A 22,782-nucleotide genomic window follows, 5' to 3' on the forward strand; every position below is an offset into this window, starting at 1 on the left:
TCGCGGCGCATGACCGTATTAGAAAAACGCATTTTATTACATGGCAAAGTGCATCTATCACATACTGTATATGTGTAGAGGAAAACGGCGGTGTCTGAGGCTCCTTAAATTTGCAAGAAAACTGCTCTCATACAACACAACAGGTGTGTTCTGATTTAGTTAGCTCTCCATCTTAACACATCTCTCCATTGTTTCTGTAACATTAGCATCTGTTTCTCGGTGTTGCTTATCATTAAAACTGAAACAGCACAGAACACTGCCGTGTGTTCACTGTTACTCTACTGTGTAACACACGTTTCTGTACTGAACCACACTGGGTCCGATAGTTCTCTACAGTCTTCATTCTTCTCTTCAGACAATCACATGTACCCAGTTTTACCCGCTTACATCCGGGTTCCTTTCTTTCCTTTTCATCACGTGACATTCATATTTCAATACACGACATCCCCTTTTCTTATAAACAAAGTTACCCATACAGCGCCACATTATAAGTGATAAGATAACTTCAGTTTGATACACACTGTTTGCAGCATCATCATCATGCTCATGAGACAGATGGCTTTCAAATGAAAAAATACCTGAATTGCTTTAGAGAAATTTGAATTGGTGACTAACGTTGAAGTTATCGTACTTTCCCAACAGCACCTGTGGTCCACACCAAGCTGGGAAGCCTGAGGGGTGAACTGTTGACAGTGAAGGGAACAGAGAATAAGGTTCATTCCTTTCTGGGTGTCCCCTTTGCAAAACCGCCCGTGGGCCCTGCACTGAGACTGGCTGCACCTCAGGCTGTGGAAGGATGGGAGGGAGTAAGAGATGCCACCAAACAGCCTCCCATGTGAGAAGGAATTATCTTCTCTGCTCTACTGGTGAAAAAAAAACGATGAGCAACAAGTCTAGGGAAATTTTCCAGTTCCTGTGATAAGCCTGTATTGCTGCTGTTAGCAGAGTCAAGTCACAGAGCACTTTCAAATGGTCAGTGTCACAGGCGTGTCATGTAACTCTTTCTGTTTCAGGTGTATCCAAGACAAAGCACTGAGTGTGGAAATGTTTGAAGAGATTTTAAGAATTAAAGCTGAAATCCCTGAGGCGTCAGAAGACTGTTTGTTCCTCAACATCTACACTCCTGCAACCAGACCTCACGATGCCAAACTCCCGGTGAGAAATTATTATTATTATTTTCTTTTTTACACTTTTCACAATGCTGCTCTTTGGTTGGTAAACAGTTTTTTTTTTTATATGACGTCATTCGGGCAGTTGTTCAGAAGGGATTTCAGAGATATGATAGCTCCATTATAAAGGCACCAGAGTGGTGTCAGGCATAAAACACTGGACCAGCTCATCCAATATCTGAAAATGTTGCTCTTCTGTCTGGACAGGTCATGGTCTGGATCCATGGAGGAGGTTTTGCAATGGGCTTTGCTACAATGTATGATGGATCTGCCCTGGCAGCCTATGAGAATGTGGTTGTGGTGTCAATCCAGTACCGCCTGGGACTCCTTGGCTATCTAAGGTAAGTCATGTGTTGTAGATGAAATAATACTCAGTTGTGAAGATCTGCCTTTAAAACTGGGCCGACAAGCATTTGCATATCAACAATCCAGCACTGGTGACGAGCACATGGCAGGAAACTGGGGCATGCTGGACCAAGTGCAGGCCCTGAAGTGGGTCCAGGAGCACATTCACAACTTTGGAGGAGCCTCTAACTCAGTCACCATATTTGGAGAGTCTGCTGGTGGAGTGAGCGTGTCCCTTCTGGTAAGGTCCATTGCGAGAACCAGCTTGGCTCCTTTATATTAGCTCTTTGTGTCTGTGCGTCCAATTTAAATGTATTTCACATGTTCTGTCTCACTTATGGATTTATTGATGTTACAGTTAGGACCCCTTTCATGGTTTTATTCAACAGCTTCTCTCACCATTGACCGAGGGGCTGTTCCACAAAGCGATTGCTGAGAGCGGCACTGCTGCTATGGAGCCTCTTGTGCAAGAGAACTCTCTTGCGATCACGCAGGTGAGTCTTCATTTGTCATTTATCAATGTATGTTGTTTCTATACTCTTGGGTCTTTTACCCTTTGTTTGAAATATTCTGATGAAGCCTTTGTGTGGGTGTTTAGATGGTTGCAAACATGTCTGGATGTAGCGTTGAATCCACAGAGAAGATCGCAGAATGTATGAGGAACCTGGATTTGGAAAAACTTAACCCTGTGGTCAAGGTAAATCTTATAATAATAATTTAATTGGGGGAGAAAAATATCTGTTTTCCATTTTCATGATCGAACTATCTCTTTTCTTCTCAAGGATCCAGCATTAAAGTTTCCTGTGATCCGGGACGGACACTTTCTGACAAAACCAGTGAAACAGCTGTTTGAGAATCATGAGTTTCACAAGGTGCCGTTCATCACAGGCATAAACGATGACGAAGGGGGCTATATCATGCTACGTGTAAGTCTGACTCATTCATACACTTCTTTTGAAAATATAATTACTGTGCCAATTAAAGTGTTTTTCATGCACTGAAAGCACACAGCAAGGAGCCACACATTTCGCATTGGCTTTTTCTCTTGTCATTATTAGTACCTTGCACCCCCAAACTGGACGGAGGGACTGGACCGGGAGCAAGTGTCAAACACACTGTCAGCATTTCTTCCTGATGTAAGTTAAGATGTTTAATATTTACATCGATACCTGTGTCACTAGAGAGAGTGTGTTGATGAAACAAATATGTTTACATAGTATTGATATTAGGGATATAATGACATATAATAGCATTATTACATAACTTGTTAAGGTCAAAGTAAGAGAGCTGGTGCTGGAGGAATACGGGGTGACCTCTGATGACCGAGTGAAAAACAGAGACGCTCTCACTCGGTACATGGGAGATCTTTTTTTCAACATTCCAGCTGTTGTTACGGCCAATGCTCACAGAGGTAATACTCCGTCCTGTGAAATACAACTTCATTGTCAAGCATGTGTGACGCTGAAATGTATTCTGGCAGATGCCGGTGCTCCTGTATATCTGTACGAGTACAGGTATATCCATTCTCTTTTGAAGTCAAAAAGGCCGAGCTTTGTTAGAAGTGACCACGGAGACGACATCTTTTCAGTGTTTGGATTCTGTTTCACACAGTCTCATTTTAAATTACCCGGTAAGCCCATTAAAAAACATATTCATGGTGGTGTGTGTGGTTGGTGTGGTTACAGGAATGTTTCAGATGTCACCTGACTTGTGTTTCCAGACCCCTGCTTGGTAGAAGAAGAGCAAGTAGCCAGAACCGTGATGAGCTACTGGGCCAACTTTGCTCGCACCGGGTAAGACCCACGTGCTCAAAGGTCAAGATGAAACAGTCCAAGAGGAACAATACTGACTTACACTCTGCATGCAGGTCTCCAAATGGGAAGGGTCTGGTTCACTGGCCAAAGTGCGACAATGATGAACCATACCTGGCAATTGCAGAGGAGCAGGTGGTTGATCATCACCTCAAGAATGAGCACTTTATCTTCATGACTGAGACTCTCCCAGAGAAGATCCAACAATTATACTCAACTACTACTCAGGGAAAACAGGACCACAAGGAGCTGTGATGTCATTTTGGATCTTCAGTCCCACTATTAAAGTTGGGTCTTAAATAACTTGTGTTTGTTTACTGACAACATGACTTTTCACATTGATTCATGATGTTCAGAAAGGATTTTCACGACCTTTAAAATGTTTTAATGCAAAAATGTTTGCGTTTGGTCATGACTCACAGGTCAAAGACACTTGTTCAAATACGTTTTTTATAATGTATAAAAAAAGGTGACGCCATGATAAATAACCTCACTACTTTTTCCCACTATTAATGTGACCAATGAGCTACAACAAGAAAAACACTGAAATCTTTCAGGGAGGTGAATAAAAACAAACAATTGAGATAATGGTGTTGCCCAAGTGTGCACGCCCTCTAATAACTGGTGATGTGGCTGTGTTCGGATTTAACCAACTACATTTAAACTAATGTTAAATGTGAGTCAGCACGCACCTGCTCCTGATTCACCCCTAATACAGTTGAGCTGTTCAAGAACACTTTCCCAGACATTATTATCGCCACATCTTCCTGCACAAGCCATGACCTGCAGAGAGCTTCCAAATTAGAATGAGAAAAGAAACTGGCCATATTCCAACAGTAACATCTCGACATTTCTGTCAAGTTCTGGCTGCGTACGACAAATGACGTCTTCTTCATGTGTCTGTGGTCCAATGAAACCCAGGTTGAACTTTATGGCCGTAAATCCGTAAGGTGTATTTGGTGCAGAAGCAACACTGCTCATCAACAGAAGAACACCATACCTCCAGTGAAGCAGGGTGTTGGCAGCATCACGCCGTTTTTCTTCAGCTGGATCTGGGGCAAAGGCCCCACTTTGTCAGGGTGGATGGAATTATGGGCAGCTCCAAGTACCAATCAGTGTCGCCACAAAAGCTTCTGTTCGAAAGATGAAGACAAGAGGAATTTCAGGTAATTTCATTTTTAAGAACGACAGCGACCCTAAGAACACAAGAACAAGTGAATGGGCAGATATTCCTCTTCAGCACCTCGTCTCTTGTCAGCCCCCTTCCCTCTGTTTTTGTCCAATAACCACAGCTGACCAATAGGTGGCAGTACATCCCCTCCAGTGAGTGTCCACTACCATCGCTGATGCCCACCTTTATGGGGGCAACTGCTGTCCATTAGCTGTTTATTGCTTTTGGAGCACGGCGCATTCATAGCAGGCGATGTTGTCGGTTACATAACAGGGGGTTGGGCAAGCCAGAACACAGTTGGAACGTCTGAACTAGTTTCAGAGGTGGGAAGACCCCGGTGCTGCTCTTTACTGTGCTGTTGGGCAACAAGCGCAGAGGAAGCATCAGAGTCGCGCGAGCCTCTGCAGAGGAAGTTCGCTCAACCCCCTTGTGACCGAGAGCTGCAGCTCAGAGACCAACATGAAAGGCCTTTGTACACAAACCTCACTCTTCCTCTTCGCTCTTCTGATCCTTGGTGCGGCTTCGAAACTGCCGGGTGAGTACAGAGAAGTTTATTTACCTTTTTCATTACCTACGATAAGATTATTTAACCTCTCCCACAGTGGTGGATCTTCAAAGGTGGCACGCGGGCACCCGCCCCCCTTGGGATCTGATTGGCCACCCCGCGTGCCCCCTCCTCAATGCTCATTGACTCGTTGGCAATGTCAATCGTTGTGTTGAGACTCTCGGCACATGATTGTACAGCGGTACCTCGGTTTTCGAACATCCCGCACTTCGAACAAAAATTTCGTCCTGTCTCCACACTGGACCATGGTAGAGTGTCACAGGGGAGGTGCTCGCTCTCCACACTCCAGGGTTTGATGTCCTGTTGTGGGCTGGAGCTGGGACAGGGATGAGGCGAGTCTGGGACAGAGCGTGACTTGGTTTATGACTTTGTCACAGCCAAACTGCACAGAAGCGCACATTCAGAGCTGGACACGCACCGGGCACCTCTTCACTTCTGGAGAGACGTCACTCACTCGGCAACCCCTCCCACATGCAGCGGCCACACACATAGAGGAACAGCGCACCTGCAGCAGACACTCTACATTCACTCCCACAAAAGACTATTTTAAGGCATTATTTCTTTTTCCATAAATTGTAATGGGAAAAACCAATTCAGATGTCAAACAATTCGCTTCTCGAATGGCCGTCTGGAACGGATTGTGGTATCTGGATTTGAAACTGTATCTGAAAAGCGTCTTTTATTACATTGTGGAGTGCATCTATCACATGCTGTATGAAGTCACTCAGCAACAACAGAAAACGGGAAAACGGCGGCAGGAGCCTTGATCGGATCATATTAAGACGCTACTTCAATTTGCAAGAAGACTGCTCTTATACAACACAACAGGTGTGTTCTAATTTAGTTAGCTCTCCATCTTAACACATCTCTCCATTGTTTCTGTAGCATCTGTATTTCGATGTTGCTTATTATTAAAACTGAAGCAGCACAGAACACCCGCATATTTCTATTTGTAGTATTATAGGCTTTCTTTCTACATTGTAACAATTCAAGTGGGGATTATAACCGAGCTTTTCCCTCCTTTTTCCTCGCCTCCAAAAATTCTCTGCACCTGCTCCTGCACTCGCAGATTGCGGACAAGTATTTACCCAAGTGCCTCTGTCAGATTATGACATGGCCTTGTTTTGAAGCTCTTCTATTGCAAAAAGAAGACATTTCTTTAATTGAATTTCTTGAATTTGCCTATTGAATCAACCAGATATTTCTCCCCCCGGAAAAACCTTGTCTATTTTTTGTTTCTGTTTTACCTTTACATCTGCAAACAAGTTGGTGTGTGTATACAAACATCAACAGAACCTGTTTCCCAACAGCACCTGTGGTCCACACCAAGCTGGGAAGCCTGAGGGGTGAACTGTTGACTGTGAACGGAACTGAGAATAAGGTTCATTCCTTTCTGGGTGTCCCCTTTGCAAAACCACCCGTGGGCCCTGCACTGAGACTGGCACCACCTCAGGACCCAGAAGGATGGGAGGGAGTAAGAGATGCCACCAAACAGCCCCTCATGTAAGGAACAGTCTTCTTTGCATTGAGAGAACAAGTCATATCATGTTTCATCAGTATTACCTACTTACTTGGAAACTTTCCAAATCCTAATGCCGATGTTTTCAAAAGAAATCACTTGTAACCAGTTTGGGGACTTTTCACGGTCTTTGTTTCCATAAAAAGCACCACTCTTATCACTCTATTCGCAAACAAATCAAGCACAAGCCAGTTGTGTAAATTAGACAATAACATTATTTCACGACTTCTGAGCCAATACCAACCATCCAAATGAAGGAGCTGGCGTGTCATGTAAACCTTTCTGTTTCAGGTGTATGCAAGACAGAAACCTCAGTGTGGAAGTGTTTGAAAAGAATTTAGGACTTCAAATTGAAATCCCTGAGGTGTCAGAAGACTGTTTGTACCTGAACATCTACACGCCTGCAACCAGACCTCACGATGCCAAACTCCCAGTGAGAAAACTTTCTTTATTTTTTAGCAAAGTAATGATAAAACTTCACTTATTTTTTTAACTTTTCAGGTCAGTGTTCAAAACATGCCTCTGGAATAGCCCACACGTTTGCCTTGTGAATGAATAACCCTTGCCAATATCTGAAAATGTTGCTCTTCTGTCTGGACAGGTCATGGTCTGGATCCATGGAGGAGGATTTTTAATGGGCTATGCTTCAATGTATGATGGATCTGCCCTGGCAGCCTATGAGAATGTGGTTGTGGTGTCAATCCAGTACCGCCTGGGACTTCTTGGCTATCTAAGGTAAGTCATGTGTTGTAGATGAAATCATACTCAGTTGTGAAGATCTGCCTTTAAAACTGGGCCTATAAGCTTGTGCATATCAACAATCCAGCACTGGTGATGAGCACATGGCAGGAAACTGGGGCATGCTGGACCAAGTGCAGGCCCTGAAGTGGGTCCAGGAGCACATCCACAACTTTGGAGGAGCCTCTAACTCAGTCACCATATTTGGAGAGTCAGCTGGTGGAGTGAGCGTGTCCCTTTTGGTAAGGTCCATTGTGAGATCCAGCTTGGCTCCTTTATATCTGCTCTTTGTGTCTGTGCGTCCAATTTAAATGTATTTCACATGTTCTGTCTCACTTATGGATTTATTGATGTTACAGTTAGGACCCCTTTCATGGTTTTATTCAACAGCTTCTGTCACCATTGACCGAGGGGCTGTTCCACAAAGCGATTGCTGAGAGCGGCACTGCTGCTATGGAGCCTCTTGTGCGAGACAACTCTCTTGCGAGAACACAGGTGAGTCTTCATTCGTCATTTGCCTATTTAGTATGTCGTTTTTCAATACTCTCGGGTCCTTTATATTTTGTTTGAAATATTCTGATGGAGCCTCTGTGTGGGTTTTTAGATGGCTGCAAACAAGTCTGGATGTAGTATTGAATCCACAGAGAAGTTTGCAGAATGTATGAGGAGCCTGGATATGGAAACAGTTAACAACCTTGTCATGGTAAGACTAATAATAATAATAATTCAATCGGAGAACAGAAATATCTGTTTTCCATTTTCATGGGCGAACAACCTCTTTTCTTCTCAAGGATCCAGCATTAAAGTTTCCTGTGATCAGGGACGGACACTTTCTGACAAAGCCAGTGAAACAGCTGCTTGAGAACCATGAGTTTCACAAGGTGCCGTTCATCACAGGAGTGAACAGTGATGAGGGCGGCTATGCGCTGACACGTGTAAGTCTGAGCTCTTAAAACTGCGCAACTGAAATGAGAATTTCTATTTCTTAAAGAACAACATTTCCGGGGATTTTTTTTGGAAAAAGAATTTGACTAATTTCACCAGCTTTGTGTCAATTTCCTATTTTGCACATTTTCAGAGTCCAGTGGGATCCCTTGCTACCTAGCTGCGTTACAGAGTAGATTTGTCCAAAACAGTTGCAAAACTGAGTTTTTGGTTTCACAGAAGTTAACGGTTAGCTTCATCAATCTATAGCAAAGTTGATCTGCGATCAGCTTGTGCATGAAGACATCAAAAGCCCTCAACAATGGAGTGCAGATTACACCATTCACCATGGCAACAGGTAAAACAAAGCGCAGCCTTTTCTACTTCTCGTCAGCAGGGAAGGAAGCATCAGTGTCATTAATGATCGCAGAAAGTGAACACATTACAACAGCGGAATTAAACGCTCTGGAAGCACACGACAACCTTCAACCACACATTTTGCATTCATTTTCTAACTTCAGTTGTTGATGAATAGTTGTGTCATTATTAGTTCGTTGCACCCCCAAACTGGACGGAGGGACTGGACCGGGAACAAGTGTCAAACTCACTGTCAGTGTTTCTTCCTGAAGTAAGTTGATATGTTGAATATTTTGATAACTGAGTGTGCAGACGAAACAAATGTATGTATATGGTATTGGTGTGAGAGATATAATTCATTATCATCATAATTGGTCAGGCTAAAGTAAGAGAGCTGGTGCTGGAGGAATACGGGGTGACCTCTGACGACCGACTGAAAAACAGAGGCGCTCTCACTCTGTACCTAGCGGATCTTTTTTTCAACATTCCAGCTGTTGTCACGGCCAATGCTCACAGAGGTAATACTTCCTCCTGTGAAATACAACTTCATTGTCAAGCTGTGTGACTGCCATGTGTGACGCTGAAATGTATTCTGGCAGACGCCGGTGCTCCTGTATATCTGTACGAGTACAGGTATATCCATTCTCTTTTGAAGTCAACAAGGCCGAGCTTTGTCGGAAGTGACCACGGAGATGACATCTTTTCAGTGTTTGGATTCTGTTTCACACAGTCTCATTGTAAATTACCAAGTAAGCCCATTAAAAACATATTAATATTGCTTGGTGTGTGTGGTTGGTGTGGTTACAGGAATGTTTCAGATGTCACCTGACTTGTGTTTCCAGACCCCTGCTTGGTAGAAGAAGAGCAAGTAGCCAGAACCATAATGAGCTACTGGGCCAACTTTGCTCGCACAGGGTAAGACCCACGTGCTCAAAGGTCAAGATGAAACAGTCCAAGAGGAACAATACTGACTTACACTCTGCATGCAGGTCTCCAAATGGGAAGGGTCTGGTTCACTGGCCAAAGTACGACAAAGATGAACCATACCTGGCAATTGCAGAGGAGCAGGTGGTTGATCATCACCTCAAGAATGAGCACTTTGTCTTCATGACTGAGACTCTCCCAGAGAAGATCCGGGAGCTATACTCAACTGCAACCCAGGAAAAACTGGACAACGTTGAGCTGTGATGTCATTTTTGTCTACATTCCCGCTATTAAAGTTGGGTCTTAAATCTGTCTCTGACTGTTTATGTTCAGAAATTATTAGCCAGGACCTTAAATATGTGTCAAAGGTTTTAGTCATGAATCACATATTTTTATATTGTTCTTTTAACACTTTTGTCATTTTTATTTGCTGTATGGACACCCTGACACACCTGAGTTCAGATTTGTCCCTGTTTGAGCTGCACAACTTGAGGCACCTTGTCCTGTACTGTAGGCTGCCACTGTCAGAGAAGAAGAGGAGAGAGGTCATGTAATTTGATGTCAGATTTTCACATTTTGCCTGGATGTTATTAAGCGTACGGTGAACCAGTGGAGTAGACTGTTGACTCATGATGGGTAGATTAGGAATCATGAAACAGTATGGCAGGGTAGATGAAACAGTGTCCTAATTTTCAGAGGCCACTAGATGGCGCTCTTGGTTTAGAAATTATCTCACGTTTCATTGAATTAGCTGCTCAAGTGCAAACATTTTACAGCAGACTGTGCCATCTGGTGGCCACCCGAGATCAGGACACTGTTTCATGAAACCTCATCAACCCTTCAGTACTATGTCATGAAACCTCATTTACCCATCGCCACTGTTGACCATAGAGGGAATGAAGAATATGGGTCATGCCTTCCTGAGTGCCCTCTTTGTGTCCAGCACAGAGACTGGCAGCACCTCAGGCTCTGGATGGGACAGGGAGGAGTTAGTGGTAGCAGCCGAGAGCCTCTCACTTAACACACACACACAAATGCTTCTTCTCTTTTCAAGACATGTCTGGCTCTGTTCCAGGATACGAATATAAGAGAAAACTGCTTTTCAATAGCAGTCTACCCCAGTGTACTGTGGTGGAGTAGGGCTGGACTTCACATTACATGGTCTTTTGTCAGTTACATAACGGGATGTTGCGCAAGTCTGAAAGCAGACTGTATCTTGGGAAGTCTGCCCTAATTACTCCACACTTTGAGGTGAGAAGACCTTTGTACTTCTCTTCAATATAGTGTTGGGTTACAAGAAGATCAAGTGGCACACGGCCTCTGGAGAGGAAGGTTGGCAGTCCCCCTTGTTGCAGAGTGCTGGAGCACAAAGACCAAGATGAAAACTATCTGTAAACAATCCTTACTCCTCATCTCCACCCTTCTATTCCTCTGCACGACTGCAGAATTGCAGGGTGAGTAAAGGCCAGTTTCTTTTCTTGACTCGACTTTATGCTTCCAACAGGGCAGGCACTGATTTAGAGTGAGTATTTACATTTCATTTACATTCATTAACATTTCATGTTAGATTTCTGGGTAACATTTGTTTTATCAGTGCTTTAGTTCTTCAACTTTCAGGAATAAAGTACAAAGGTGAAGGTGTGGCAGAGCCGGTTTGACTACCGTTTTATCCATGTCCTTGTTGCGAAACATTTACATTAACATTAACATGTCAAGCAGGCCATTTGCCAATAACCCGTTCTACCTCCTGGTTGGACGACGAATGCAGTGATTGGTTGAGACGTACAGGTTTTTGCTTTTATTTGGCATTGCACAAAAATCTGAATAGAAATGGAAAATCTCTCCTGGTAAACAGTTACGCACCGAGGAAGGTTAATTTGTATGTTCAGAACGAGTCTAGGGCTACTTCCTGGCCTGACTACTTTATGATGCGGCACACATCAGCCTTAAAATAGTCTTTTGTAGGAGTGAATGTAGAGTGTGTGCTGCAGGTGCGCTGTTCCTCTATGTGTGTGGCCGCTGCATGTGGGAGGGGTTGGCGAGTGAGTGACGTCTCTCCAGAAGCGAAGAGGTGCCCGGTGCGTGTCCAGCTCTGAATGTGCGCTTCTGTGCAGTTTGGCTGTGACAAAGTCATAAACCAAGTCACGCTCTGTCCCAGACTCGCCTCATCCCTGTCCCAGCTCCAGCCCACAACAGGACATCAAACCCTGGAGTGTGCGCTCCAGTCTCGGAGGTGTGGAGAGTGAGCACCTCCCCTGTGACACTCTACCACGGTCCAGTGCGGAGACAGGAAAGGTTTTACAGCTCAATATGAAGAAAAAACAGTCAGTAAATGTAGCTAACGGGACACGTCTGCATACAGAGGCTGCGTTATACACAATAACAAAGCGCCTCGTGGGTCAGCTGATCGGTCCACGCGCTTTATGTTTTTTCCGGCTTTTATCCGGGACGTTCGAAAACCGAGGTACCACTGTATATATATATATATATATATATATATATATATATATATATATATATATATATATATATATATATATATATATATATATATACTTTATATATAAACACATCATATTTATACATATTTATGTGATATATGTATGTTTCCTGGCCACACACACACACACACACACACACACACACACACACACACACACACACACACACACACACACACACAGTAAGACAACCTGTTTCCCAACAGCACCTGTCATCCACACCAAGCTCGGAAGCCTGAGGGGCGAACTGTTGTCAGTGAAGGGAACGGAGAATAAGGTTCATGCCTTTCTGGGTGTCCCCTTTGCAAAACCACCTGTGGGCCCTGCACTGAGACTGGCTGCACCTCAGGACCCAGAAGGATGGGAGGGAGTAAGAGATGCCACCAAACAGCCACCCATGTGAGGAACAATGCTTTTTATTTGGTTTAATGAAGAATAAAACTAGGTCATACTTGTGAATACTTCTTTTTTAGGTGCAACCAAGACAGAGACATCGTTATGGAATTAATTGTAAAGGCTTTTGTACTTGACCTGGAACTCCCAGGAGTGTCGGAAGACTGTCTGTACCTGAACATCTACACACCTGCTACCAGACCTCACGATGCCAAACTGCCAGTAAGGACATCTTTCTACAGTAACACACAGTTTGAGATATTCATTGACTCATTAATTCATCTCAAGACACCAATGTTGAGGCAAAACGTTACTAGACCAGTGTGACGCATGTATGTGATTGATCAAGTGGCCAAGTTGTGTTGCTTTAATACAGAATTGCACAGAGATTTAATGACCCTCCTCCTGTCTGCCACTGAGAAGGTAATCCAGAGGCACCATTTCCAAATCTTTTGCTAAAGTACCAAGCTAATATTAAGGTCTTTCTCGGGTGCTTTAGCTCTGGCACGTCTGGCATTTGCATCTATAGCCCTCACCCATTACACTATTGGCATCCAGTTTTTGACTATTTTGCTCTTCTGTCTGGGCAGGTCATGGTGTGGATCCATGGAGGAGGTTTCACAATTGGCTCGGCTTCAATGAGCGATGGCTCTGCCCTGGCTGCCTATGAGAATGTGGTTGTGGTGGCAATCCAGTACCGCCTGGGACTTCTTGGCTTTCTAAGGTAAGTCACATGAAATCGGGTTGTCACAGTACTGAAATTGCAAACTCGATACCAATGCTCAGAATGGTACTTCACTAAGAAGTCTGCATATTTTAAAGAAGAAAACATGTTTGAGTCATGCTTGCAAGCTAATGGCTAATAGCAAAATAGCCAGAATTAATTGAGCAGCAAGCTAAACATTTCTGTAGCTAGTATGGACAGCAGTCGCGCGAGGCGTTTTTTTACATTAAGGCTTTGTTTTGTCAAATGTTTAACTCCTTCGAGAAAGTAGACATCCTGACATTCCTGCCACAGATTATTAGAAAACAATATACGGGCCTTTTGGTTTGGGGACTTTGATTCATAACATTAATTCTTCCTCTCTTCATATTTTGGGCCGCCAGTTTTTAGCCAACTTTTTACCAAAGAAAGTAAAGTTTGATGGTCTGTCAATAAAGTGTTGTGAGGCGTCATGTTAGCGCTCAGTCTTGCGGTGCGTCCGACAAGGAACACTCCATCATTCTGTCATCTGAAGGAGTGTGGTCAAGTTAGAGCCACATTGGGTTAGTAGTATTAGAAGTACAGTACTAGTTGTTAGAATAAAACCAAACTTAATGCTCTCAAACTTTTCAGTTCTTCCACTACTGCAAAAATACTTGCCCCAACTGTAATCCTGACTGTAGTCTGTTGTCTTGTGCTGCTCTACTTGTACTTTTCACTTTGCCATGTTCCTTTTAACATCACCATCACTATCCAGTCGCCCTGACCAAACACTGATCAATTTCATTGGCTTACGTTTGTCTTCCTTTTCCACTTCCCTTCCTTCGACAGGTGACCATGATGTTCTATTTTTGTTTTGGATCTCTTTAAAACTTAAAATATTTTCTCTGAAACGGTGACCATTCTAATCTTCCTATCTACAATCCAGCACTGGTGATGAGCACATGGCAGGAAACTGGGGCATGCTGGACCAAGTGCAGGCCCTGAAGTGGGTCCAGGAGCACATTCACAACTTTGGAGGAGCCTCTAACTCAGTCACCATATTTGGAGAGTCTGCTGGTGGAGTGAGCGTGTCCCTTCTGGTAAGGTCCATTGTGAGATCCAGCCTGGCTGCTTTTAAGTTCAGATTCTGTTGCGAAAAACTAATGTTTTTAATATGTGGCGAGGAAGGCAAAATAAGGATCCTTTTGCATATCTCTTTTCGAGCAGCTTCTCTCACCATTGACTGAAGGCCTGATCCACAAAGCTATTGCAGAGAGTGGCACTGCTGCCATAGCTGACCTTCTCCAGGAGAGTTCACAGGCGATGACTCAGGTGGGTGGTCAATACTCTTTTACCGAGTCAGCTTATTGTTTCTGCACTATGATGTCGTTTTTGAAATGAATCTCTGTGCTTGTTTTCAGATGATTGCAAACAAGTCTGGATGTAGTATTGAGTCCACACAGAAGTTCGCAGAATGTATGAAGAACCTGGATTTGGAAACAGTTGACACCCTTGTCAAGGCATGACTTAACTTGTTACTACACAATGTCATATGCAGCCAATAATTCAAACCTCTGATTTTCATTTTCCTCTTGCAACCACCCCTTTTCTTCTCAAGGATCAGACATTAAGGTATAAAGTTGTCCAGGATGGACACTTGTTGACAAAGCCAGTGAAAGAGCTGCTTGAGAATCATGAACTTCAGAAGGTGCCGTTCATCACAGGAGTGACCGATGATGAGGGCGGCTATTTACTGACAAGTGTAAGTCTGAAAGGGTAATGTTTCCATTTAAGCCAGAATTAATCCATCGCTGGAGGTAGACCTCTAATCATGCTCTGGAAGCCCATGACATGATAACTTCGAACGTTCATGGATTCTTATGTCGTTATTAGTTCTTCGCACCTCCAAACTGGACTGAAGGAATGGACCGGGAACAAGTTTCAAACATCATGTCAATGTTTATTCCCGACGTAAGATGCGTACCGTCTCATGTTTTAAAAAAAAAATTGGTGTAACCCAACGGAGTGAATGGAAGCTTTATTTTGTCATTCTAAGGAGAAAGTACGAGAGCTGGTTTTAGAGGAATATGGTGTCACCCCCAACGACCGTGTGAGAAACAGAGACGGCCTCATTCAGCACATCGCAGATTTTCTTTTCAATGTCCCAGCTGTTGTCACTGCCAATGCTCACAGAGGTAAAGCACAGACTTGGGAAATATATGATGCTGTGTGCTGCTGTATTGCTGTGTGTGTGACTCCCTCTTGCCTTCCGACAGATGCCGGGGCCCCTGTGTATCTTTATGAGTACAGGTACAGCCCATCTCTAATGAAGTCAAAAAGACCAAGCTTTGTTGGAAGTGACCACGGAGATGAAATTTTATCCGTGTTTGGACTGTGTTTCACACAGGCTCATGTCACATTATCCGGTGAGCCCATTCAAAAACATATTAATATTGTAGTGTGCATTTACTGGTGCAGTTGTAGGACTGGTCAATGTGCCAAATAATGTGTCTCCAGATCCTTGTTTGGTCGAAGAGGAACAACTAGCCAGAACCGTGATGAGCTACTGGGCCAACTTCGCTCGCACCGGGTAAGTGATTCAAGGTTGAAAACAGCATGAGAAGAACAGAAACTAAAACTCTGCATGCAGGTCTCCAAATGGGAAGGGTCTGGTTCACTGGCCAAAGTACGACAAAGAAGAAACATACCTGGCAATTGCAGAGGAGCAGGTGGTTGATCATCACCTCAAGAATGAGCACTTTACCTTCATGACTGAGACTCTTCCAAAGAAGATCCAGGAGCTATATCAGAAAAAACAGGACCACAATGAGCTGTGATGTCAGTTTCCATCTTAATCCCCTCATTAAAGTTGGGTCTTAAATCTGGTCGATTTGTTTATTTGGGTTTTGTATTATCTTTCACTGATCTGTCACCAACTTGTGCTGGTAAGAATCGATGGGACAGTGGAGTCGGGGGTGTTGGCGATGTCGGACAGCGACTCAACCATTTCATTTCTCAACACAAGTTACCTGTTGCCATGGTAATATCACCAACAGAGCACCTTGTTTCCACAGCTACAGGCTGCAAGGAGACGATGAGAATGAGATGCAGGCAGAAATTATCATCATCCTGGAAATCATAAGGAAGGAGCTCTCTGCTCGTGTTGTGTGTTGGTGCACAGTTCTAAGTGACTTTGAATTCCACATATTTCCTTCACTCCACCTTTATTTTGGTAACTTCCTCTGCATCCTATTTTCTTCTTCCTTTAATGTAGTAATATCATCCCCATTATCCGGCCCCATAGTCACTTCCTCTCTTTATATTTCTTTCATTAATTCTTTCATTTTATGACATATTTCTCCCTTTATGCATAATTTGTCTGAACATACTGTTATTCACTGGTATTAAATGCAAAATTATCGTTTGAATCGGGAAGATTCTGAGTCTTCAGAGGCAGGTCATGTGACACACTTGAACATCTGAAGAGGAAGTGTGATTATTTTCCTGGTTTAACTCAGAGGTGAAGCACTTAGAAGCCAGCACCATGAAGCCAGTCGCCAAGCAAATCTTGCTCCTCCTCTCAACGCTTCAACTCATCTGTGCTGCAGAACCTCAGGGTGAGTGGAAGGAGACGTATGTGACTGGAGCATTTTTTCAAGATGTGCACTTGGGGTTTCACTTTCACTTTCAGATGATCGACACAGAGGTGAAGTTGTTGCTGCATATATCAACACATTATAACATTTAGCTGCTATTTGCTTCGCCTTCGAAAGGTAAACCACATATAGCCTTAATCATGCAAACCTTATACAGCAAACACGGCGCTACTCCACAGGTCAAACTCAGGGTCCACAGACCAGCCAAGTCATCTTTGTGTGGACCACAAGTACTTAGTATAGTTGTACATTAATTTAACTCTGGGTCAACTAGATCAGCTCCAGCACATGGCCCTGAAGATCACAATCATAGCACTGAATATCATGGAGTCCTCAGTTTGTCCTCTGATGACCTTGTTTGAGGAAACAATAGATCCCCATCGTACAAAGACTGACAGTGAGGGTAAAGTCAAGAAGTGCCTGACAGCATTGTCCTCATGTCCATTAGAGATTTAGCTTTTATCTGGTCAGCGTATCAAGGTATGTTTATATTTATATTGACGCATCAATAAAGTGTCAAACACATTATTAAATTGCTGTGATTCTAACATAACCAGTGTCCCAACAGCACCTGTGGTCCACACCAAGCTGGGAAGCCTGAGGGGTGAACTATTGACCGTGAAGGGAACTGAGAATAAGGTTCATTCCTTTCTGGGTGTCCCCTTTGCAAAACCACCCGTGGGCCCTGCACTGAGACTGGCACCACCTCAGGACCCAGAAGGATGGGAGGGAGTAAGAGATGCCACCAAACAACCACCCATGTGAGGAACAATAATCTTTGCTTAAATCGATGGCAAAGAAAACAGATCATAACTGTGAATTTCTTTGTTTCAGGTGTGTCCAAGACAGAGACATCAGTGTGACTTTGGTTGAAAAGGTTTTTGGACTTCAGATGGGAGTCCCGAAAACATCGGAAGACTGTTTGTACCTGAACATCTACACACCAGAAACCAGACCTCACAACAGCAAACTCCCAGTGAGAAAATTTTATTTCAACTAAAATAGCATGCCAAAGTTAGACGTCCATATTAAAAGAACTAAGAATTAAGCACTTATTCAACTGTCTGCCCAGTAGTCACCACTCAATATCAGATATATCCCATGGATGCACTAGAGTGATCCATGTTGTTCAGTGGATAAACTGTTCAAACTGCCGCTGAATCACTCGCTGAAATCCATCCATCTAGTTGGCTAAAGAACAAGCAGAGTGAGACTGGACCAAAGCCTCTGCAACACTCTGCATTTATGCAGCGGTCCCTGGCACTTGGCAGCAGTGATGCCATTGCTCATTAACTAGACACATGTGCCCTTTGTACGAGTATACTTTGTCCGTAGAAGGGGCCCGTCTGAGCATTGTTTTTATTCAGTGCACGGTGAAATGTTTGCAGGATAGGGAAGGTCAGCCATAAAATATAGCTCCTCATAGCTCAGGAAAATATATATCGCAGTAAAGAAGTCACAGTGTGAACTCAGTTGGTGCTGCAGAGGAGGTATTTATGCAGTGGAGTATGATGTTCATCCATGGAGTCCTGTCATCTTGGCAACACTGTGAAAGCATAGACAAGCATAATAGGGCATCTGATATTCAACAACTTTGGAATTTTGTCTGGGCAGGTCATGCTCTGGATCCATGGAGGAGGTTTTGTAATGGGCTATGCTTCAATGTATGATGGATCTGCCCTGGCTGCCTATGAGAATGTGGTTGTGGTGTCAATCCAGTACCGCCTGGGACTCCTTGGCTTTCTAAGGTAAGTCATGTGTAAGTTCAAGCTTATAGATAAAATGTGAAGACCTGCCATTAAAACGATGACTGGATCCAGCACTGGTGATGAGCACATGGCAGGAAACTGGGGCATGCTGGACCAAGTGCAGGCCCTGAAGTGGGTCCAGGAGCACATTCACAACTTTGGAGGAGCCTCTAACTCAGTCACCATATTTGGAGAGTCTGCCGGTGGAGTGAGCGTGTCCCTTTTGGTAAGGTCCATTGTGACATGGTTTGCCTTCAAGTCCTAGTTAAATGTACTTCAGATGTTCTGACTTGAATACTAAATAACTGATACCCAGCAAGGAACCCTCAGGCTAAACAATAAGTATTTGTTTTAATGGTCAGCTTCTCTCACCATTGACTGAGGGCCTGTTCCACAAAGCCATTGCTGAGAGCGGCACTGCTGCTATGGATGCTATAGTTCAGGAGAATCCTCTGGCAATGACTCAGGTGAGTTGACAATGCTCTTTACCAATTTTTTCATTTTGTTATATATTGAGATGAAGCCTCTGTGTATGTTTCCAGATCGTAGCCAACATGTCTGGATGTAGTGTTGAATCCACAGAGAAGATTGCGTATTGTATGAAGAACCTGGATATGGAAATGATCAACATCCTTGCCAAGGTAAGAACATTGAATTTGAAGGGAGAAACTTTCATGATCCGACCATTGTTTTTCCACTCAAGGTTGGGACATTGAGCTATCCAATAGTCCAGGATGGACACTTGGTGACAAAGCCAGTCAAACAGCTGTTTGAGAATCATGAACTTCAGAAGGTGCCGTTCATCACAGGAGTGAACAGTGATGAGGGCGGCTATTTACTGACAAGTGTAAGTCTGACTCAGCAATACTCCTCTAGAGAAACAGGAATCAGTACACCAATAAAACTATATTTCTATGTATGCTGTATGTTCTGGAAGCACACAAGACATGAGAGCTTTTCTGTTATCATCAGTTCTTCGCACCTCCAAACTGGACCGAGGGACTGGACCGTGAGCAAGTGCTGAACATGATGTCCAAGTTTCTCCCTGATGTAAGATGGGCACTGTCTGATAGGTGTGTCTGAACAGGGAAAATCAAATGTATTTCATACATTTCTGAGGTCAAAGTCAGAGACCTGGTGTTGAAAGAATATGCTGGAACCTCTGATGACCGAGTGAAAAACAGAGACGCGTTTTCACGCTATATTGGAGATTTTCGCTTCAATGTTCCTGCTATTGTCACGGCCAATGCTCACCGAGGTAATACTGGGTCCTAGATAGTAATATAATTCAACTACTATGCTACGTGTGTGACTCCTTCCTCTTGTCTGACAGACGCTGGAGCCCCTGTATATCTCTACGAGTTCAGGTACATCCCATCAGTTTTGAAGTCAAAAAGGCCAAGCTTTGTTGGAAGCGACCATGGAGATGAAATCTTTTCAGTGTTTGGCTTCTGTTTCACACAGGCTCATGTCAAATTACCAGGTGAGCCCACGGTAAAATATTGATACTATATTGTGTACTTGGTTGGTATGGTTATAAGATTTGTGTTTCTAGATCCTTGTTTAGTCAGCGAGGAGCAAGTGAGCAGAAGCGTGATGAGCTACTGGGGCAACTTTGCTCGCACAGGGTAAGTGATTGAAGGTCAAAGTATGAACCCCAATAGCATCAACTATAACTGTGCAAATCTGCTTGCAGGTCTCCAAATGGGAAGGGTCTGGTTCACTGGCCAAAGTACGACCAAGACGAACCATACCTGGCAATTGGAGAGGAGCAGGTGGTTGATCATCACCTCAAGAAGGAAGCCTTCATTTTCAAGACTGAGACTCTTCCAAAGAAGATCCAACAACTATATCAGGAAAAACAAGACCACACCGAGCTGTGATCACATTCCATCTCCATTCCATCTGTTGGAGCTGGGACTCGCTTTTTTGAAAAATCGGTTAAGGTTATGATACTTACGTTTCATACAAGCTACTACACGGGTTGCACTATTTCAAACTTTTTGAAGTTGCCCACAGCTTGCAACCCTAACCAAAGAATCTGGACACATGAGAATTGCGGGTCTTATTTGTTATGATTCAGTATTGATTGGGACGAAATGGAAAAATGGGACGTTGTGCAATGACAGACAGGGCAATAATAAAGCCATGTTATCATCGTTTGCACAGCCTTTGTTGGAGGTTTGGACGTTTGCGTTTCTCTCCACTTCAGTGTATATATACCTTATGTGTGATCACCATTAAATGCTTCTCTATTTCAATCTTTTTGAAGTTGCCCACAGCTTGCAACCATAACCAAAGAATCGGGACTTCACATACATGAGAATTGCGGGTCTTATTTGTTATGATTCAGTATTGATTTAAAGTGTCCTGAAATCCATTAAAAAAAGTACAACTCTGATAGCTGGCCACCATTTTGTAACTATGTGTGACGCCCTGATGTCGTTGTGATGCCCAATCTGGAGCACACCAAAATAAAGATGGCAGCGAAGGAGATCCAACTCTATTTGACATTCTGTAGAGGAGATCAAGATCAGAAACGGAATCATAAGTCATTATAATGAAGGAGACCTTCACAAAGGCTTCTGCAGCCCAGTGAGAATTTCTGAATTGGACAAAATACACACGGGTTCAAAAATGTTGAAACATCTTTCCAAATGAATCACGTTTACGAAATCACACCTGTAAAAATGCGGTTTTCGAACAAATCGGAGTCCGAACAAAAATTTCGAGATTTTTTTGCTTCTGATTTCGGACGAAAATCCAGAACTCGAACGCCCCTGAAACGTGCGCGGACCAATCAGCTGACCCATGACGCGCTTTGTTATTGTGTATAACGCAGCCTCTGTATGCAGACGTGTCCCGTTAGCTACATTTACTGACTGTTTTTTTCTTCATATTGAGGTGTAAAACCTTTCCTGTCTCCACACTGGACCGTGGTAGAGTGTCACAGGGGAGGTGCTCCTCGACACCTCCGAGGCTGGAGCGCTCACTCCATGGTTTGTTGTCCTGTTGTTTTTTTTCCAATACTTGGTCTTTGGCAGTAACTTCCATATTACCGGTGAAGTTGTTGTGGTGACCACATGTCTGTGGGAGCTTGGTCCAGCGTTCGTTCTGCGACACAGTGGATTATTTATTTATTTATTTATTTTGTTTTTCACATATTTTTTGTTGTATAATGAAAATACTAGCGAGCTCAACATGTACTCAACAGAAACATGGATAAAAAGGTCATTTCATGAATCAAACCTTTTCCTCAGTCGTGGATAACATGCTGAGATAGTTAATATTATCGTCACTTCATACAGTTTTTTCTGCTAATACAGCGACACCTGTAGGCGGAAAGCTGTAAGTGCAGTAGCAGTTGACATTGGTGTGTGTTTGGTGCATTACTTCATGATGAAGGGAGGATAGACATTCATTCAAATTGACTTATAGTAAGATTTTCAGGTCACAAAAAATGACTTGGCGGGCTAGATTTGGCCCTAGACCTTGAGTTTGTCACATGCCTTTAAGTTGTATATTTTTAAATATTTTAACTCTGTCCCAACTCATTTTGAAGTTATTGTGATTCCAATTTGGCCTGTTTCCCAACAGCACCTGGGGTCCACACCAAGCTCGGAAACCTGAGGGGTGAACTATTGACAGTGAAGGGAACTGAGAATAAGGTTCATGCCTTTCTGGGTGTCCCCTTTGCAAAACCACCCGTGGGCCCTGCACTGAGACTGGCTGCACCTCAGGCTGTGGAAGGATGCGAAACAATAGCCTTTAACTCATGGTTCTAAAAAGTCACATTTATCTCTCTGTATCCAGCTGTATCCAGGACAGAGAGTTCAGTGTGGATTTTATTGAAAACGATTTTGGATTGCTACTAGAACTGCCAGACGGGTCAGAAGACTGTCTGTATCTTAACATCTACATGCCTGCAACAAGACAAGAATTCCACTAAAAAAGGCATTCTCAGGTATTTTTTCAGGCTCAACAAGCCAAACTCGAGTCAAACAGATCCACTCCACTATGGAAGTCTGGGCAAAAGAATCCACAGAGAGTCATGACAACGGCAACACTCGCAGAACCAAAGAAATGCGCTGAAAAATGTGAAGAGAAAAAGAAAAATCGCAGTTATGAAGTGAGCCGAGGCATTTGACTTTTGACTAAGCACAATCATGCTGGGCTGAGGTTCCCTTCATGGTGTGCCTCAGGAAGGTCGAAAAACACGGATCTACACAACCGCTGAGTCAAGGTTTCATGCCTCGGCCAAAGGTGTGGCTGGTGT

At 43.6% G+C, this 22,782-nt stretch overlaps 2 protein-coding genes across 4 annotated transcripts; both read left to right on the forward strand.

Moving 5' to 3' along the window:
• The first annotated feature begins 31 nt into the window (after window positions 1-31).
• Window positions 32-9,818, forward strand: LOC128771396 (uncharacterized). Its single transcript, XM_053886816.1, has 28 exons — window positions 32-143; window positions 643-835; window positions 1,014-1,155; window positions 1,377-1,510; window positions 1,602-1,755; window positions 1,904-2,008; window positions 2,113-2,211; window positions 2,297-2,440; window positions 2,573-2,650; window positions 2,787-2,925; window positions 2,995-3,144; window positions 3,235-3,307; window positions 3,382-3,576; window positions 4,291-4,491; window positions 4,629-4,689; window positions 4,812-5,031; window positions 6,372-6,564; window positions 6,872-7,013; window positions 7,182-7,315; window positions 7,407-7,560; window positions 7,709-7,813; window positions 7,923-8,021; window positions 8,110-8,253; window positions 8,793-8,870; window positions 8,979-9,117; window positions 9,199-9,348; window positions 9,442-9,514; window positions 9,589-9,818. Exons 1-28 carry the CDS (start codon window positions 41-43, stop codon window positions 9,785-9,787), a joined length of 3,801 nt encoding a protein of 1,266 aa, XP_053742791.1. The 5' UTR covers window positions 32-40; the 3' UTR covers window positions 9,788-9,818.
• Window positions 9,819-10,672: 854 nt separating this feature from the next.
• On the forward strand, window positions 10,673-20,900 carry LOC128771172 (pyrethroid hydrolase Ces2e-like). Of its 3 annotated transcripts, none has more exons than XM_053886364.1 (13): window positions 10,673-10,977; window positions 17,327-17,519; window positions 17,593-17,734; window positions 18,373-18,506; window positions 18,579-18,732; window positions 18,869-18,973; window positions 19,049-19,147; window positions 19,210-19,353; window positions 19,479-19,556; window positions 19,626-19,764; window positions 19,840-19,989; window positions 20,062-20,134; window positions 20,203-20,900. In XM_053886364.1, exons 1-13 carry the CDS (start codon window positions 10,902-10,904, stop codon window positions 20,387-20,389), a joined length of 1,674 nt encoding a protein of 557 aa, XP_053742339.1. In that variant the 5' UTR covers window positions 10,673-10,901; the 3' UTR covers window positions 20,390-20,900. The 3 variants fall into 3 exon arrangements, with proteins under 3 accessions (XP_053742339.1, XP_053742338.1, XP_053742340.1); XM_053886363.1 differs by lacking the exons at window positions 17,327-17,519; window positions 17,593-17,734; window positions 18,373-18,506; ... (7 more) ...; window positions 20,062-20,134; window positions 20,203-20,900 and adding exons at window positions 12,231-12,423; window positions 12,498-12,639; window positions 13,008-13,141; ... (7 more) ...; window positions 15,620-15,692; window positions 15,753-15,983 and having other exon boundaries at window positions 10,702-10,977; XM_053886365.1 differs by lacking the exon at window positions 10,673-10,977 and adding an exon at window positions 16,587-16,719.
• The last annotated feature ends 1,882 nt before the right edge of the window (window positions 20,901-22,782 follow it).

This window comes from Synchiropus splendidus, chromosome 14 (assembly GCF_027744825.2).
Source record: "Synchiropus splendidus isolate RoL2022-P1 chromosome 14, RoL_Sspl_1.0, whole genome shotgun sequence".
NCBI classification, from domain to species: Eukaryota; Metazoa; Chordata; class Actinopteri; order Syngnathiformes; family Callionymidae; genus Synchiropus; species Synchiropus splendidus.